The sequence below is a fragment of the Garra rufa genome, chromosome 3 (genome assembly GCF_049309525.1).
Source record: "Garra rufa chromosome 3, GarRuf1.0, whole genome shotgun sequence".
Classification (NCBI taxonomy): domain Eukaryota; kingdom Metazoa; phylum Chordata; class Actinopteri; order Cypriniformes; family Cyprinidae; genus Garra; species Garra rufa.
The window spans coordinates 48,574,178-48,588,971 of NC_133363.1; the positions used below are offsets into that span (position 1 = coordinate 48,574,178).

A 14,794-nucleotide genomic window follows, 5' to 3' on the forward strand; every position below is an offset into this window, starting at 1 on the left:
AAAAGAGAAGTACAGCTCCTTCTGACTGTTAAATAAAAACAGACAGTGACATGTTTTCCGATTCCCTCCTTTCCAGCTCAGATGAGCCAAAGACAAAGCTGCGGGTGAAGATCTCTCCCTCTCTGGCTCAGATCGCAGAGAAAATGAAGATCACTGAGAGGGAGAAGAGAGAGAAGCTAGGTGAGCAATTCCTATATTCCTACAGCTCTGGCTCAACTGGAACACAAGCAGATTGAAACTAATGCATTGGTTCTCGACTGGTTTTGCTTCAGCACCCAGATTTAATATTGAACATTTATTAACAACCCAACAGAAAAGTAAACTTGTCTGTAAAATAAACGAATGAAATGCATTAGTATTATGTATTCATACTAATATAATATGTTGATATTAATAATGTAATGTAAAAAAATAGATTGCTAAAGAAATAGGATTAATCTTTGCAGCTAATAATTCACAAAATACATTGCATTTAGCACAAATAATGTTTAATAATATTGCAACCTAACACAAAAGTAAACAAAAATTTACTCGTATTAATAATGAATTAATATTAAATATGAATAAAAAGCATTAATATTTTCATACCATAACATTAACGTTATAATTTAATAGTAACAATGCAAACAAACAAATAAGCAATTAAATAAATAAATTGTATTAATCTTTGTTACCAATAATTCACAGAATATATTGTGCTTGGCACAAATAATCTTTATTCTTGTTGTAAGTGAGCCTGTATTTAATATAGTCTGCATCAGGGTTATTATTGTTAAATGTTACTTGAAACAAAATAAATGTTTAATAAAATAAAATAAAATATAAAAATATATATTTTTATTAACCATATAAATAATGCAAAAAGGCTAAATATATTGATAAATAAAAAGCATTAATCTTTCCATACCATAATATTAACACTATAATTTAATATTATTAATACAAACGAATGAATGAATGAATCAGTCAATCAATCAATTAATAAATCTTTGCTGCCAATAATTTACCAAATATATTGTTTTTAGCACAAATTGTTTATGTTGAACCTGTATTTAATATAGTCTGCATCAGGATTATCTATAATGTTACTTGAAACCGTTCAATGAAAAAAAAAAAAAATATATATATATATATATATATATATATATATATACATACACTACCGTTCAAAAGTTTGGGGTCAGTACATTTTTATTGTTTCCTTTTTTTTTTAAAGAAAGTAATACTTTTATGAATACTTTTATTCACCAAGGATGTATTAAGTTAATAATTAAACATTTATTAAAAGGTAATAATAAATAATTTACATTGTTATAAAAAATTTATATTTTGAATAAACACTGTACTTTTTAAACTTGTTATTCATGAAAGAATCCTGAAAAAAAAAATCACAGGTTCCAAAAAATATTTGGCAGCACAACTGTTGATATTATCCAACATTGATCATTCTAATAATAAATCAGCATATTACAATGATTTCTGAAGGATCATGTAATACTTAAGACCGGAGTAACAGCTGATAAAAATTCAGCTTTTCATCACAGGAATAAATTCTATTTTAAAGTATCTTAAAATAAAAACCATTATTTTATATTGTAAAAACATTTTGCAATATTACTGTTTTTTTCTGTATTTTAATCAATTAAATGCAGCCTTGATGAGTATAAGAGACTTCTTTAAAGACTTACTGACCCCAAACTTTTGAACAGTAGTGTGTGTGTGTGTGTGTGTGTGTGTGTGTGTGTGTGTGTGTGTTTGTTTTTGTGACATATCAGGACACAAATTGGTGTAATAACATGGGTATGACATAGGTATTACAAGGAGAGGGTGACTTATGAGGACATTGCCCATGTCCCCACTTTTCAAAAGGCTTATAAATCATACAGAATACGTTTTTTTGAGAATGTAAAGATATGCACAGTCTCCTGTGAGGGCTAGGTTTAGGTGTAGGGAAGGTGTAGGGTGATAGCAAATATCGTTTGTACAGTATAAAAACCATTACGTCTATGGAATGTCCCCACAATTCACAAAAACAAACATGTGTGTGTGTGTGTGTGTGTGTGTGTGTGTGTGTGTGTGTATATATATATATATATATATATATATATATATATATATATAATAAAAATCTATAATATTAAAATAAAAAATAATAAAAAGTAAATATAAAATATAAATTAAATAAAGCATTTTTTTTCTGTTTGCAAACATTTAGATTGAAGTACTAAAAATAAATTAAAAACTAATAAATAAAAACTATCTAGACAGATTGAAAAATACTAACAATCAATGATACTAAAATAAATATTAAATGTTACTTGAAACAAAATAAACTTTTAGTGAATATAAACAAATAAAATGAATGTTAAAGGTTACTTAAAACGAAATAAATGTTCAATAAAATAAAATATAAAAAAAATAAAAGGAAATATAATTATTAAACAAAATATAAATTCAATAAAACATTTTTCTAGTTGCAAACATTTAGATACTAAAATAACTAAAACTAAATAAATCAAATCAATAAATACAATATAGACAGATTTAAAAAAGCAAATAAAAATGACAAATGTTTTTCAAAAATAATTATCAAATCAAATTCAAAATACTAATAACTACAGTATATCACCTATACTAAATGAACACTGGTCTAAATCATATTTATTTTTGTGTAGTCTTGTTAATGCTTTTAGAGGATGAGAGCATATTGCATGCCACATACACAGCCAGCACAAACAAAAAAAATATGTGAAGCCTTTTTCTCCTATTTATAGGTTAAAAGCCTTTTTATTTGGCTATTGTATTTTTTTTTTAGTTTAATTATATTATTATATGAATTAGTTTAATTATTTAGATTTTAATCTTTGAATTGTAATTGTTATAACTGCTTTAGTGAAGTGTTTATGTATTAGTGTTTGTTTATGTAGCTCTTGGTTCTGCCAAAGCTCATTTCAGTCCTTCATAATAGTTGTAGATGTGGGGCCTCCTGTCCATAATCTGTCACTTACAGTAGGACCCCTGTAAAAACACAGTAACACCCTGCTGTAGGACTGCATTGTGCAGCATGACGGTCATTTTTTTATATACTGTATATCAGTGGTTCTCAATCCTGGTCCTGGGGGACCCCTGCTCTGCACATTTTGCATGTCTCTCTTATTTAACACACCTGATTGAGATCTTCAGCTTGTTAGTTCAGTTCATGGATCTCTCTCCTAATGAGCTGATCTCAATCAGGTGTGTTAAATAAGGGAGACATGCAAAATGTGCAGAGCAGGGGTCCCCCAGGACCAGGATTGAGAACCACTGCTGTATATAACATGGCTTTTGCACATTTAGAGAAATCAGCTGACTTTTCAAGTTCCTCTTACTGTTGTTTTGTCTTTCTTCTGTCAACTCTTTCCTCTCACTGTCCTACAGAGAGTCAAGTCATGGTGGTTGGGGTTAAGTGCAAGAACGCAGGATGCAAAACAGTAGGTGCTCATGTAATATGTAAATCACACCGAAACAAATCAGCTGGCTAAACAAAATATACACTTCATGCCATCTAGTGGCTATATTAAAGAATGACACTGCAGCACTTCATGCACAGATAGACTCCACAAAGAATCGATCCTGGGCATTGAGTATTTTCCGGCATCAGCCTCCTTTGAACTAAACTAGTTTCATCAGAACAGAAGGAGCGTAATTTACAGTCTAATATTGAATGGACACAGAGCAGAAGATGAGCCAAACTTAATGACTAAAGCTGCAGGTTCAGATCCCTTACTGGGATTTGACCTTAATACCTTCTGTTTAAGCTTCCCATCGTCTTTAATGGATTAACTTGCTGAAATCCCCAAAAGTTCACCATGTTAATTACTTAGCGGAGCTATTCTTTAGTCCTAGTGAAAACTAAACCTGTATCAGCAGGGTTGTGTGTCATTCACGATTGAATAATTTTTTTTGTGTTATTTCATTTTTTCACAATGAATGTTATCATAGATGGTTTGAAATGTAACCAGGAAATTAATTTAGGGTATTTAATTTACACCGCCAGTCAAATGTTTTTGAACAGTAAGATTTTTTTTATGATTTTCTGCGCAACAAACCTGCATTTATTTAATCCAAAATACAGCAAGATCAGTAATATTGTTTTTTTTTTTTTTACTATTTAAAAAATAACAAAAAATATATTATAAGGTGTAATTTATTCCTGTGATGAAATCTAAATTTTCAGCATCATTCAGTGCCTTGATTTGCTGTTCAAGAAACATTTATTATTATTATTATTATTATCATCAATATTCAAAACAGTTGAGTACATTTTTTCAGGATTCTTTGATTAATAGAAAGATCAGCATTTATCTGAAATAAAAAGCTGTCAACATTATATATTATTCCATTCAAAAACTTGTAGTCAGTCTGATATATTTTTTGTTTGTTTGTTTTGTTTTTTTTTTTGTCAGAGGGGAAGAAATGATAGAAATTAATACTTTTATTTAGCAACGATGCTTTAAATTGATCAAATTTCTATTTCAGATAAATGCTGTTCTTCTGAACTTTCTATTCATTAAAGACACCTGAAAAAAATCTACATATTACATTTTCAACAACAACAACAATAATAATAATAATAATGAATGTTTGTTGAGCAGTAAATTAAAAAATATTAGAATGATTTCTGAAGGATCATGGTAGTGGAGTAATAATTCAAAAAAGTCAGCTGTGAAATCACAGGAATAAATTACATTTTAAAATATATTCTAATAGAATTTTAAATTATTTTTAAATTATTTAAAAAATAGTACAAATATTTGTAAAATTGTACTGTTCTTGCTGTATTTAGAATCAAATAAATGCAGGCTTCTTAAAAAAAAATCTTAATGTTCAAAAACTTTTGACTAGTAGTGTATATATTTCATTAAATGTAATTTTATGCAAAATGGATCCAGACGACAGAAGCACAGACTTTGAACTGCAGTTTGGTAAATTCCTCTCCCTGTCATTACAATTCAAATTCCATTTCAGAAATATAATCTCTTTAGTGAAAGGCAGACTGAATTGTGTTCAGTCCTGTCTGTCAGGGTAAAGACATAATGTTAGTTCACTTTTGTCAGAGTTAATGATGTTTTTTCTTTTTCCATCTCTGTCACCTGTGGAGTTTTGGTTCCTTGCCACTGTCGCCTCTGGCTTGCTTAGTTGGGGACGCTTTCCAGCGATATCGTATACTATTTGAACTGAACTGACGATGATATCACTGAATTCATTGATGAACTGCCTTTAACTGAAAATTGATTGTTTACAATAATGTGTTACTTACACACTAGTGTGCTGTTTAAATACTGTGCAGTTGCTTTGACACAATCTGTATTGTAAAAGGCGCTATATAAATAAAGGTGACTTGACTTGACTTGACTTTAGACAGCATGTATAACTCTGTAACAGCTTCCTGCTCATTTATCTATTTGCATAAGAAGAAAAATGAGTGCATTTTCAGGTGTGAAGGCTAAACGGATGACACAGAGCTTATGCTGAGTTCAGATGCATCAGCACTTTAAAGTTTAGCTTTTGTAAATATGCTGAGTTTCTGTGGAGCAACACACATCTGTGTTGACTATGAGCATGAATAGCTGTTCAAACTCTCTGATTGTTTGTGTGTTCAGATTTACCAGGGCCCAGAAACGGATGCAGAGATCTGCACATATCATCCCGGAGCCCCCGTCTTCCACGAAGGGTAAGAAACCTGCAGCATTCAAGTCTTTTTTTTTTTTTTTTTTTTGGAAATATGACTCAGTCTTTACCTATACTTATCTGTTGTAGACTTAAAATAGGTACCCAGTTCCTGAATCTATGAAAATTTCACCAGTATAAGCAAGGCCTGTTTTAATGAAGCTTCTCATTGTCAAAGAGCTAATCTAGATTCAGATCCACATTCAACAAGAGATCATGATGTGATGCCACAAACGTCTTCTTACTATTAGCAATTAAAGATAATTGTTTTTATAATTGTTTTTTAATTCACATCTGCTGAACATTGTCTAGATACAAATATTGGAACTGCTGCTGCATACAAACCACTGACTTCAATGCCTTCCTGGATCAGAAGGGCTGCACAACAGGAAAACACCGCTGGATCGCCAAACAGGTGAGAGTTTAAAAAAAAAAAAAAAAAAGTTTTTTTTTTTTTTTTTTTTTTTTTTTAACAAATTCCATTTTTTCCCTTACACAATTTAACAGCAATTTATTAAAAGTTTAACAAAAAATGTTTTTAAAGCATTTTTTTTTACATTTATTTTTTTGTAGCAACAGCCAAAAATACACTGTATGGGTCAAAATGATCCATTTTTCTTTTATGACAAAAATGATTAGAATATTAAGTAAAGATCATGTTCCATAAAGATATTTTGTAAATTTACAATAACGTACATCAAAACTTAGTAATATACATTGCTAAGAACTTCATTTGGACAACTTGTAAGGTGATTTTCTCAATATTTAGATTTTTTCCCACCCTCAGATTCCAGATTTTCAAATAGTTGTATCTCTATCAAATATCCTAATAAACCACACATCAATGATAAGCCTATTTTTTCAGCCTTCAGGTGTATAAAACTCAGTTTAAAAAAACTGGTTTTGTGGTCCAGGGTCACAAATTAAGTTTTATTTTTAAATCAAATTCTGTGTTTTCCATTAATTTTCTGGATTCTTTTTTTAATGCTTTGATTAAATTTAATAATGAAAAGCATCTCTAATTTGATTTTCTAAAATTATGTATTATTATTATTATTATTATTATTATTATTATTTATACTTGTGTATTTACATTTTTCTGCTACATAGTCTATAAAATAATGTTTTATAATAATTGTATTACTTGTAGTAGTACTATCATTACATTATGTAATATATTTCTGTCATAGTTAAACCAAACTTTTACTATGACGGGTTGCTGTGAAGACCTTTACGTTTGTTTAGTTAAGAGGGTTTGTACTTATGTCACAATTTGGATGTGCGGCCATATTGGCTATACTCGGATGTAAACAACATCATGGATTACATAGTCAATGTACTACTGAATACGTTGTTCTGCTAATTTGTGCTGTCTAAACCACAGAAAAAGTATGTGGAAGCTGTTAAATCATATAGAGAAGGACTTAGTAAGATAAAAAGGGCACAATATTTTGACAAACTAAAGTTAATAGGTGGTAAAGATGCATACAAGCAGTATTAATTAAGATATTAGCCTGATATTTCACCTACCTGACTGGAAATGATAAGAACAAACATGAATGTTGACAAGATTCTTGCCCTGGAAACTCTAGTTCAGTTTAGCCAACCACAAACCTCAGACAGTTTTTTGCACTCTTCTCCTTGATTTGTTATAAATTTTGGCAGTCTATAGTAGCGTTACTCAAAATGTTTTTCCCGGTCCGACCAATTAGTACAGCCCAAAGCATAACAATAATTGACCATTTTCAACACGAATAATCAGCAAAATATGCAAGTTTCGTCTGGTTCAGTGGCATTTTTTACATTTAATGCCGCCAATATGGCCGATTGATGACAGTCAAGAAGTGACTCTCAGAGAAGTTCTATAGATTATGTTTATGTTCATGTACTTGAGGTGGCAGAGGCTGAAAACTCTTCAGTATGTGTGTAGTAAACAAAACCGTGCATCTGCGCCATTCATTCACACAGAGGTGCAGAACATGCAGGATTCATATTTAAATAGTATTTTTTCAGCTTAATATTCACACACACTAGTCCATATCACATTTCGATTTAAGTGTACTGACCTACTTTTAATTTATTTGTCCAAAATTGAGCAAATTCCGTGACATCCTGTGTTATACAGTAACTTAAATTCAATTTTTATGACTGGATTCCAACATTTTCTGCATCACACTTTTTTGATCAGTAGATGGCTATTTGCATGTAACAACCAACAAATTCTTTCCAAAAAAATGTGTATGTTGTGTTTGTTTGGTCTGCAGGACAAAAAGAAGGTGGCTTGCCGGCATGACTGGCACCAGACAGGAAACCAGGTTGTGGTTACAATCTACGCCAAGAACTCCAGTCCAGAGCATTCTTATGTGGAGGCGAACCGCACAATGGTGAGTTCAAATCAAAAGTTGCAAAAGTTCCTGCACATCAGCATTTAATGACTTTTTTATAAATTTGTCCATAAATACATTTTTATGTCTCCATCAATCTGCAGTTAACATGCCACATTCAGTTTGAGGGTGACAAAGTGTTTCACAAGGACATCCACTTATGGGGGGTAAGATTGCTGTACATTCACAGAAATAATTCACCAAAATAGTTTTGAAAAAAAAAAAAAAAAGATTACCCTTGTCATTTTTTTGTTGAAAAGTCAAATGCAGTCAGACAGACATCTGTGTCCTCTTCTGGTCTCTCAGGTGATTGATGTAAAGAGCAGTTTTGTGAACATGGTGCCCTCTAAAGTTGAGGTGACCATGCGGAAGGCTGATGCTGTAGCCTGGGGGAAACTTGAGGACCCCAAACACAAACCTGAACCAGAGGTCAGCAATGAGATGAACACACAACAGGAAGATGTCAAACCCGACTGGTACATCTCAGATGATGACATCAGTGAGTCTGACTGGGAAGACGAGGAGGAGGAGGACAAGAAAGAGAGCGAGGAGAAAAAAGAAGAAAAACAGGCAGGTGAAGAACCACCTGAGCTTGACGAGCCTGTTGCTGTCCCCCCAGAAAAAGTGTAACATTTATTGTGTCTTGCAATGGTTGTTCCTGAGCTAATGTTTTTTTTACAATATCACATGGGATTTATACAAATGTGGGGATGCTGCTTTCATGCTTTTACAGTTGAGGTAAAAGTTTACAGAATCTGCAATATGTTAACTATTTTAGCAAACAAGAGGGATCATACAAAATCCATGTGATTATTTATTTCCTACTGACCTGAAAGATATTTTACCTAAAATACATTATATATAGTCTACAAGAGAAAATAATAGTTGAATTTATAAAAATTACCCCGTTCAAAAGTTGATTCTTAATACTGTGTTGTTACCTGAATGATCCACACGTGTTTTAATTTAAATTTTTGGTGATAGTTGTTCTTGTTTGTCCAATTCATTTGAAGATCAGGGTAAATGTAACTTATTCTGTCTTCTAGGAAACATGTATCTACTGTAGCCTCAGAAGGGCAGTACTGAATGAAAAAATATGATATTCAGGCAAAATAAGAAAAATCTACACATGTTTTTTCTTCTGGAGCATCAGTGAGCGTTTGAACCTTCTGTAGTACAGTGCCCTCCACTAATATTGGCACCCTTGGTAAATAACAGCAAAGGTGACTGTGAAATTAAACCTGCATTGTTTATCCTTTAGATCTTTCATTTGAAAAATTCACAAAATTCTAACCTTTCATTGAAGTAAAACGATGGAAACTGAGGGGGAAATCTCATTATGAAATATTTTTCTCTAGTTCACGTTGGCCACAATTATTGGCACCCCTAGAAATTTGTCTAAGTAAAATATCTCTAAAGTATATTCCCATTAATATTACAATTTTTTTTAGCACACCAGGGTGGCTAGGAGTATAAAATTGTCCAGTCATGACTTTCTGTTCCACAGGATTATAAATATGAGGAACACAAAAGACAAATTCCCTTAATCATCCATCACAAGGAGTAAAACCAAAGAATGTAGTTCTGATGTGCAGAACAAGTTTGTTGAGCTTCACAAAATAGAAAATGGCTGTAAGAAAAGAGCTAAAGCACTGAAATAATTAAGAAGTTCCAATCAACTAAAGATGTGACAAATCTGCCTAGAAGAGGATGTGTGTATCATCCTAATGCACGATAAGGAGAGTTTGAGTGGCCAAAGACTCATCAAGGATCACAGCTGAAGAATTGCAGAGAATTGTTGAGTCTTGGGGTCAGAAAGCCTAAAATAAAATGATCAAACAGCTCCGAAATCACCACATGTTGTTTAAGAGGGTTTCAAGAAAAATCCTCCTGGTTCATCCAAAAACAAACTCCAGCATATTCACTTCAAACAGGACTGGCTTCTATGGTCAGATGAAAGTAAAAATGAGCTTTTTGGCAACAAACCCTCTAGATGGTTTTGGTGCAGACAGGGATAAAAAAGTACCCCATGTCCACGGTTAAAAATACTGCTGGGTTTTTAATGCTGTGGGCCTATGTTTCTGCCGGAGGTCCTGGACATCTTGTTTAGATACATGGCTTCATGGATTCTATCAAACACCAGCAGATAAAAAAAATCAGAACCTGACTGCCTCTGTTGAGAATCTTATAATGGGCCATGGTTGCATCTTCCAGCAAGACGATGATCCAAAACAAACATCAAAATCAACACAAAATTGTGTCACTGAGCACAGAATGAAGCTTCTACCATGGCCGTCCCAGTTCCCTGACCTGAACCCTGTATAGAAACTGAAGAAAAGAATCACCAACACGAAGCTGGGAATAGAGAGATTCTGTATGAAGAAATGGTCTCTGATCTCTTCTCAGGTGTTCTCCAAACTCATTAGACAGTGTTGGAGAAAACTCAGAGCTGTTATCTTGGGAAAAGGACGTTGCAATAAATTGGTGCCAATAATAGTGGTCAACGTTAACTAGAGAAAAACATTTATTTCATAATGAGATTTCCCTCCCTTGTTCTATTTTTACTTTGTTTTACTTCAATGACAGGTCAGAATTTTTTGAATGAAAGATCAAAATGATAAATTATGCAGATTTATTTTTTTACATCCACCTTTGCTCATATTTACCAAGGGTGCCAGTATTAGTGGAGGGCACTGTAGGTGCAAATGAGTCCCTCAGTTGTCCTTAGTGTGAAAAGATGGATCTCAAAATCATAGTCATTGTTGGAAAGGGTTCAAATACACAAAAATGTTGGAAAACCAAATAATTTGTGAGACCTGAAGAAAGAAAAAAAATCTCTTTAAAACTTTGGGAATGGTAAATTATTTTTGAAAGATTTTTAAAGAACTGTTTTGTATTGTTTTTTAAAATGTAATTTATTCCTACGATTGGAAAGCAGGATTTTTTAGCAGCTCAAAAACATTTCTTTGTTGAAAACAGTTTTTATTGTGTGTGAAATCTGAATCATTTTGTTTTGAAATTGTTAAAAAAATCTATTTAAAAGCCTCTGCAGTCACATTCGCTGAATAAAATCTAAAAAAAAAAAATCTTACTGACCCCAAACTTTTCACTGTAGTTAAAAATACTCAATGCAGATTTTCAGCACTGACAACACAATAAATGAACATTTTTAATTAGACGTAAAACAATCGGAGCTCACGTATATTTTTGTGAAACCATAATAATAAAATGCAACAAGTCAAACAGCAATGGCCACACTTTATTTTTGCTTCAAGTCAACAGCAACAATCCTGAAGTAGGTGATTGCAGTCAGACAGAGTCCAAGGCCATGGAAGCTTGACCGCAACCCATATGGCAAAAATATTTTAAATAAAAAGGATAAATAATACATCTTAAAAGTAAACAGTAGTCTTGACAATGAACTGGTACCAGCAAATAAAAATGCACTCTCTTCTCTTTTGGTTCTTTTTCTCTGTTCAAAGAAAACATTAAAAAATAAATTTTCTGTACATAAAATCATTGCCTTCCGCATGTACCTGATTACCACAGTCATAATCGATGTGCTGATACGTGGAAAATGGTCAAAATAACGTTTGCTATGTCAATCAAAACTAAACAGCACTCAGCAACAATTCATCACAGATGAGAACGTTTAAAACAAAGACATGCAAAATAATAATAAAAAATACAGTCCAACTTTTAGGGGCACAATCAGCACCTAGACTGTCCATCAAACTTTCATATCAAGACCATGTTTGTAATGTCCTTTTTTCTTTTTTTTTACAGAGCAATACTGTTAGACTTTGGCTCACAACTATTAAGAAAACAATTAAGTTGTCCAGTATTGTGTATATTATTTCTTGTAAACGGAAAAATGTTACACTGTACCATTGGAGTCTATTGATAAATACTGTTTGTGATCCACACAATAGGCAAGTTCAAGTTTTTCTTTCCCTCCCTACAGACTGACCCCTGAAAAGGGGCTCCAGTTGAATAACATTCATAAGTTGGATTATATACTGTCTTATATGTAACATCTCATCATAGGTTCTCCATGAATGGAATACCAGTTTTCATAAATGATAAAACTAAACACACAACCTTTTAAGTTTGCTTTTTTAAACATTTGTTTTTCTATAGTAAAGTGCAAGGCGAGATAAAATACATCTTGAAATGTACGACATACAGCATCACTTTCTTTCACGAGATTTCCCTGCAGAAAAAGTAAAGAAACAGCTCACTTTAAACCACAGCGCTCCATTTTTACTCACTTGGCACAAGAGTTACGGCACTGAAGCTTCTAGAACGACGGCTCAATTGACACACTAGTGATACACCATCACGACTTGGCTGACGATCCGAGAGTAAAAAGAAAAAAAATAGACCTTTTTTTTCTGCATAAGGGCAAGAAAGGCATGCAGAAACTAGATGGTCTTTGATAGAGAGATACAGAGACTAGTTGCAGATTAACTATTCAGCCAGTTTGACGAAAAATACAGGTCCACCATACATTCATTCATCAGGATATTCCTTTTTTGCGCATGTGTTTAATACAGTTTAGTTAGATTTAGTTTGTTCCTTTCTTCTTGTTCAGGCGGCGATAGGACGGGGCCAAAGAAATGTCTCAATTTTTTTCTTTGGAGAGCGAAGAAAGTTTATAGTTTGTGTCTGACGGCTTGAATACTAAGAAAAAGAGAAAAAGTAAAGTAGCAAGATCATAAAATGAGATTAAAAAACTGAACGGATTAGGTCATGCACGGGAGTTGTGTTGCTGAAAACAGAGAGAGTAATGGACGATCCACTTCCCGCTCTCTGATGATGAGAATTTCCCGTGACGCCATCCGCAGGCGGAGAACAAATGGAACAGAAGCTCAGTAATGCAGTGCCGGGCCGCTCACAAACACTGGGGTGGGGTATGTGTCTGCACAGGGGGTCTCACATCCTCCCACATTGGGCGTAAAGCAGCGTCCCGTGGCAGAGTGTGTCCTCACGACAAACCACTTCAGCTCTTCAGTTGCCCGCAGGATCCACATCACACATCCCGCCTTTGATATCCCAGGATCCTGAGTGGTGCAAACAAATTTGTCATGAACTGAGAAACCAAAGTTCCCTTGAGCTTTTGACATATAAGAGGTTATTATACTATAAAAACATCCTGTCAGTTTCAGAACTCAACTAAAACAGCTCATATTGAAGTCAGTCTCCCAAAATGACAGATTGTGGAATGTTCCACTTTATAATGTAATAGTATTGCTAAACACCGCCTCCAAAGAAGATCAACGCCTACTTGTACATCGCTGCCTGTTTAGCCCCGCCCACCGTTTCATACATGTACACTCAGAATCCTTCTGATCCATATTTTTTATAAAGTTCCAGACCATGTCACTTTTTCACCATAGATTTGTTTACAAACAAGGCACAATTTGACGTGGGATTTTCAGAAAGATTGAAACTTGCTGAAAAGTCAATGCTGTGCCAACTATATTGGATCCAACAGTCATGTCGCACCACACAAGCGTGAGTGAGTAACTGTTTTTATTATGTGGTCGCTATTGCTTTGTCTGATATTACAGATTGTTTCATATGTACTGAGTATTTAGCATTTTTGACCTAAATCACAAGAGCGTCCATCTATGAAGGTTGTAGGCTGTCAAACATACACAAGTGTTAGCCAATCATAGCTGTGGGTGTCTACAATCCGCCTGGCTTATTCAAACAGAGTGTTCTGATGAGGGGGGTTAAAAAAAAATACAGAAAATAGCCTATTACTTCAAAATTTTCTACATTTTTGATGTAGAAATCTTAATATCATTATAAGTGGACCTCAGAAAACAGTAGAAAATAATACAAAAAGGCAGTTCATGATCGCTTTATGAATTGTGAGTTTAAGTATAGTTAACCCTCTGGTATTGTTCATTTGTTCGCGGTCAAAAGTGACTGAACACCTGAAATGTAATTTTTTTCCAGCAAAATCAATGTAATATATTTTTGTTCCATTTTGTTCCATAATTGCAATTATTATGGTCATTTTTTCCCCATTGAAAATAATAATAATAAAAACAAGATTTTTAAATTACTTTTTAATTATGGCAGTATTTCATGTCAAAATAGAGACAATGGTTTTTTTTTTTTAAGTCAGATTGGTGCCATCTGGTGGGGGGAGTAAAAAAAGAAAAACATCTGCATTTCCATGGGTTAGCCTATATAGCTCTAGATAAAATGAGTATAAATTCTCTAGTTGTTTTTAGACATAAAGACTTATTTTTAAGTTGTGGATTTAGATGTATATTTAGACATTCTCAAAAACAAGTTTTTGTAAAGGTCTAGATTTTTTAGTTTGTTTACCATTTTGGTTTGAAATGTCAACGTTTTTGCATTCATTTTACCACAGTCAAACCTGAACACAGAGAAAGACATTCTGTTACACATTACAACAAAATTCAACAAAAATTTAACATGCCTTATCAAAAGTTAGTCAATCTGATTTCAGCCTTTTGAGTGTTGCGTGTGTTTGTTTTGTACTCTTGCTGTTTCAGTGTGTATCCCCTTGGTGTCTGTGTTTTTACTGCAGTTTTGGCTGAATTATTAATTTTATGTCACACATTTGCAAAAACATGCTTTGGTGTTAGTCACATTAGTTCATCTATATGTGTCTGTGGGGGTGGGCGGATAGTGTCTATTTTGCACTCTTAATATTTTGG

General features: G+C 33.1%; 2 protein-coding genes across 4 annotated transcripts in view; one reads left to right on the forward strand and one right to left on the reverse strand.

Moving 5' to 3' along the window:
* Window positions 1-9,227, forward strand: part of LOC141331597 (cysteine and histidine-rich domain-containing protein 1) — a 13,849-nt gene extending 4,622 nt beyond the window's left edge. The window contains exons 5-11 of the mRNA XM_073836644.1: window positions 77-180; window positions 3,418-3,470; window positions 5,643-5,713; window positions 6,022-6,124; window positions 7,974-8,093; window positions 8,198-8,260; window positions 8,400-9,227. Coding sequence (XP_073692745.1) covers window positions 77-180; window positions 3,418-3,470; window positions 5,643-5,713; window positions 6,022-6,124; window positions 7,974-8,093; window positions 8,198-8,260; window positions 8,400-8,723 — 838 coding nt within the window. The 3' untranslated portion in view covers window positions 8,724-9,227. The remainder of the gene's footprint in view (window positions 1-76; window positions 181-3,417; window positions 3,471-5,642; window positions 5,714-6,021; window positions 6,125-7,973; window positions 8,094-8,197; window positions 8,261-8,399) is intronic.
* A 2,104-nt stretch (window positions 9,228-11,331) lies between these two features.
* The window catches only part of LOC141331293 (diacylglycerol kinase delta), a 96,367-nt gene continuing 92,904 nt past the window's right edge, over window positions 11,332-14,794 (reverse strand). For all 3 annotated transcript variants that reach the window (XM_073836307.1, XM_073836305.1, XM_073836306.1), the window contains one exon: window positions 11,332-13,156. In XM_073836307.1, coding sequence (XP_073692408.1) covers window positions 13,104-13,156 — 53 coding nt within the window. In that variant the 3' untranslated portion in view covers window positions 11,332-13,103. The remainder of the gene's footprint in view (window positions 13,157-14,794) is intronic.